At 33.9% G+C, this 3,624-nt stretch overlaps 1 protein-coding gene across 1 annotated transcript; it reads right to left on the bottom strand.

Moving 5' to 3' along the window:
• Window positions 1-315: 315 nt before the first annotated feature.
• On the bottom strand, window positions 316-3,083 carry LOC127101311 (cytochrome P450 CYP82D47). Its single transcript, XM_051038686.1, has 2 exons — window positions 2,016-3,083; window positions 316-1,055 (listed from the first exon to the last, which is right to left on the bottom strand). Exons 1-2 carry the CDS (start codon window positions 2,967-2,969, stop codon window positions 432-434), a joined length of 1,578 nt encoding a protein of 525 aa, XP_050894643.1. The 5' UTR covers window positions 2,970-3,083; the 3' UTR covers window positions 316-431.
• Window positions 3,084-3,624: the final 541 nt, after the last annotated feature.

Raw genomic sequence — 3,624 nt, forward strand, 5'->3', positions numbered from 1 at the left:
GTTAAGAAACCTATGTATAGAAAGTTTGCATTGGAAAAATCATTAAGAAGTTTGATTATATATTTTTATTAAAATCAGTGCACAATTTTCAAAATATTATTTCTATATTTAGTTCTTAACTTGTGCCCATAGGGAATAAGTTAGCATTACCCAAATTTTAATAATGTTTTGAGGCATTTAATAAACTTTATTGGTTTCATATATTATAGAAAAGATATTAATTTTGTTTGACAAAAAATAATAAAATGAATGTGTACAAGGTTATGATATATTTGCAAAGTCGTTCATGAATTTCAGTAAAAACAAAAAACTGAGTTTAACTTAATATGCATTTTTATTTAGAAACTGAATCACCATTGTATTTGCATATCACACTACACCATGCTGAGGAAAATTCATATTTATTTATCCCTATAACTTGAACATTAATCTTAACTAAAAGCTTGGGCAGACAAGCGTGGAGTGAGAATGACTTGGAGAGGAGAGGCTCTGATTGTGGTGAGTCCATTATGTTCAGCCATATCAACTGGTCCTTCATCAGGAGTCACTATGTCAAAACCATGCAACAAAGTAGCAAGTGTTATTTGCATTAATTGAAGACCAAATGATATTCCCGGACACATTCTTCTACCAGCACCAAATGGCATCAACTCAAAATGCTGGCCCTTCACATCAACATTCTTGTGTGTTGTGAGAAATCTCTCTGGTCGAAACTCCAATGGATCAGAATATAACGTAGGATCTCGTTGAAGTTTCGAAAGGTTGGTTAGGACACGCGTGCCAGCTGGGACGTGATATCCACCAACGGTACAATCTTCAATGGACTCATGAGGAAGATTGAGTGGCGCGGGTGGGTACAAACGCAGTGTTTCTTTGCTGATGGCTTGAATATATTCTATCTTTGTCAAATCTGATTTTATTGCCATATTTTCCATGCCAATTTGTGCATCTAATTCTTGAGTGGCTTTGTTTAAGACTTGACGATTGTTGAGAAGTAATGATAGTGTCCAAGCTAATGTTCCTGCGGTAGTGTCTGTACCTGCTAGAATTAGTGCCTGCAAAATGTTTTCATAGTTTTACACTTCTTTATCAATTTAACTAGTTCATATTAAAAAAATCGAAGGTAAGACGTTCAACAATACAAAAATCTATAACTTGGAATTTTAAATATGACTCGAGCTGTTCGATGTTCTAAAAGGAGCTGTATTTTTTTGACTATTTGTTAGTGGTGTCAAAATTCGGTATGGCATTATCATTTCTGTAAGAACTATGTGTTCTCCAATTTTCTAACAGAATGGTGTGAAATAGAAAAATCCAAGCACATCTAGAACTAGATAGTCATTGATATAGATAGTAAAAATGTGGATTAATTTAAATATTTATTTTAAAAAATTGATTATTTAAATAAAAATTTCTCATAGAGATGATTTGGCATTTCTCTTAAAGGTGATTTGGCATATAGTTGCAATTATTATTAAAAGTTGTTCAAGAGGGTGGGTGGATGGATGAGTGGGTGGCTGGATAATAATTTTTATTATTTCTGTACAATGAAATTATTATTATTATTATTATTATTATTATTATTATTATTATTATTATTATTATTATTATTATTATTATTATTAACTTTTGGTTTCCAAACCTATTATTTAGTATATTATACTGATTTATTCAGTTTTTGAAAATCAGGTTTGATATAACATCAAGTGATTTCAGCATTTTCCTAAAGTTGTAGGGGATTAAATGGTTATCTTCTTATCAAATTCAACTTAAATTATTTCTGGACCAAGTAACTATTAATATATTATTAATATATAGTTTATTTATGAAAAGGTAAAGTGAGGTTTTTACTCTTCAAACTAAGTCAATTAAATGTTTTATGCACCTCAAATTATATTTAGATATCTTACCATAAATAGACGAAGAATCCAAGAAATGAACATTTAAAAAATTGAGCGAAATGAAATGAAGTAAATTTATATTCCAAGATTACCCTCAGAATAAAAAAGTCATACCAGACAAGTAGCTTTGATTGTAGTGTCGGAATCACGACCGTCCAAATCTTGATCATCAACGGTGGAAAGAAGAACGTCCATGAAGTCATGTTCGCCGCCTGCAGGTTTCCTGTTCCGTTTATGTTGATCAAGCCAAACGCAAACAAACTCATCCAACACTTTCGCCGTTTTCTTCATTTCCTTCTCTTTACCATCCAAATCCAACCATCTCAAATACGGCAACGTGTCACATATAACAAACGAACCGGTGAGATCAAATAAGTCCCTAAGGGCTTTTCTAATCCGTTGATTCTCTTCCTCATCACCGTCAAACCGTTTTCCCACCACCGTTCTAAACATAACGTTTAACGCTATATTCCCAAACCATTTTTTCATTTCCGTAATTGCCCTTTCAGAACCACCCTCGTTCTTCATCTTTACCCAAAAGTCATAACTCTCTTTCATTGCTATCTTCACTTCAGATTCCATCACGTGTTTCAGCAACGTCTCTGTTCGTTGAGTGGAAAGGACATGAACGGTGGCTATCTTGCGCATGGTGCGCCAATACGAACCGTAGGGGCTAAAACCGAACATGGAAAAGTTATACCCTAGAATTTCAAAGGCTACAGATTTTGGACGGGAAGCAAACGCTTTGTCGTTTACTGTGAAACACTCTTTCGCCATTTCGTAACTGCTTACGACTAAAGTTCGATGAACACCCAAACGTAAGGTGAAGATGGGTCCGTATTTGTCGGCTAATTTTCCCAAGGTGACGTGAGGTGGTTGGGACCCATCTAAGAGGTGGAGGTGGCCGATTAAAGGCCAAGCTCCGGCGACTTCTGGTGGTGTCTTTTTAGCTGCTACACCAGTTGTAATAGTGGTTTTTCTACGTAGCCAAAAGAGAACGAAGAGAAACAACAACGTAGCGCATATGGTGATTGGCAGGGTTGAAGATGAGAGCAAGTTCTTCATCATATTCTTGCTTAGCGTTAGAAATTAGATTGATTTAGCGCGTTGGAAAATTTTCTATGTATGTAGATTTGATTTTATAAACAAGGACCAAAGAGCAATATAGAAGAAACAAATATTAATTTCCATTTCGTCTCTATTTAATAATGTATTTTTGGATTTGGTCTCTTACTAACGTGGTTTCAAGACGCCACCCTTTATTGCTTTATAGAGGAAAAAGAAACACATTTTGGTCTCTAATTGTGCTCTACTATTAAATTTCATCATAATTGCAAATATAATTTAAAAATTAATTTTATGAAATACATTGATCACCAAAAATATGGGAAACCTTTTGTCTATGATGATGAATTTGAAAACAAATTCTGGTACGACGGTCTTCTTAATGTTTTTGAAGGCGGAGAGTCTATTTACAAATATTCTGAAGATCAAATTAGTGATGATTAACCCTATTTTTGATGGTGGAGCGTGTATTTGCAAATATTCTGACACTCAAATTAGTGACAATTAATAGTGTGAGAAGATTTTGGAATAATGTGTATTCAGATCTAATTTACAATCTCATTTTTATGAAATGTTCTGTTCAGTAACCAGAATCAGATGTAGTTGGTGAATTGAATATCTTGAATTGGTGGTACTGAGTTCGTTACGACAACACGAG

Source organism: Lathyrus oleraceus, chromosome 7 (genome assembly GCF_024323335.1).
Source record: "Lathyrus oleraceus cultivar Zhongwan6 chromosome 7, CAAS_Psat_ZW6_1.0, whole genome shotgun sequence".
In the NCBI taxonomy this organism is placed as follows: Eukaryota; Viridiplantae; Streptophyta; class Magnoliopsida; order Fabales; family Fabaceae; genus Lathyrus; species Lathyrus oleraceus.

Coding starts and splice junctions, on each gene's coding strand:
- LOC127101311 (XM_051038686.1), bottom strand. CDS start 2,969: ATGATGAAGAACTTGCTCTCATCTTCAACCCTGCCAATCACCATATGC. Junction 1,056..2,015: donor CAATCAAAGCTACTTGTCTG/GTATGACTTTTT, acceptor AACATTTTGCAG/GCACTAATTCTAGCAGGTAC.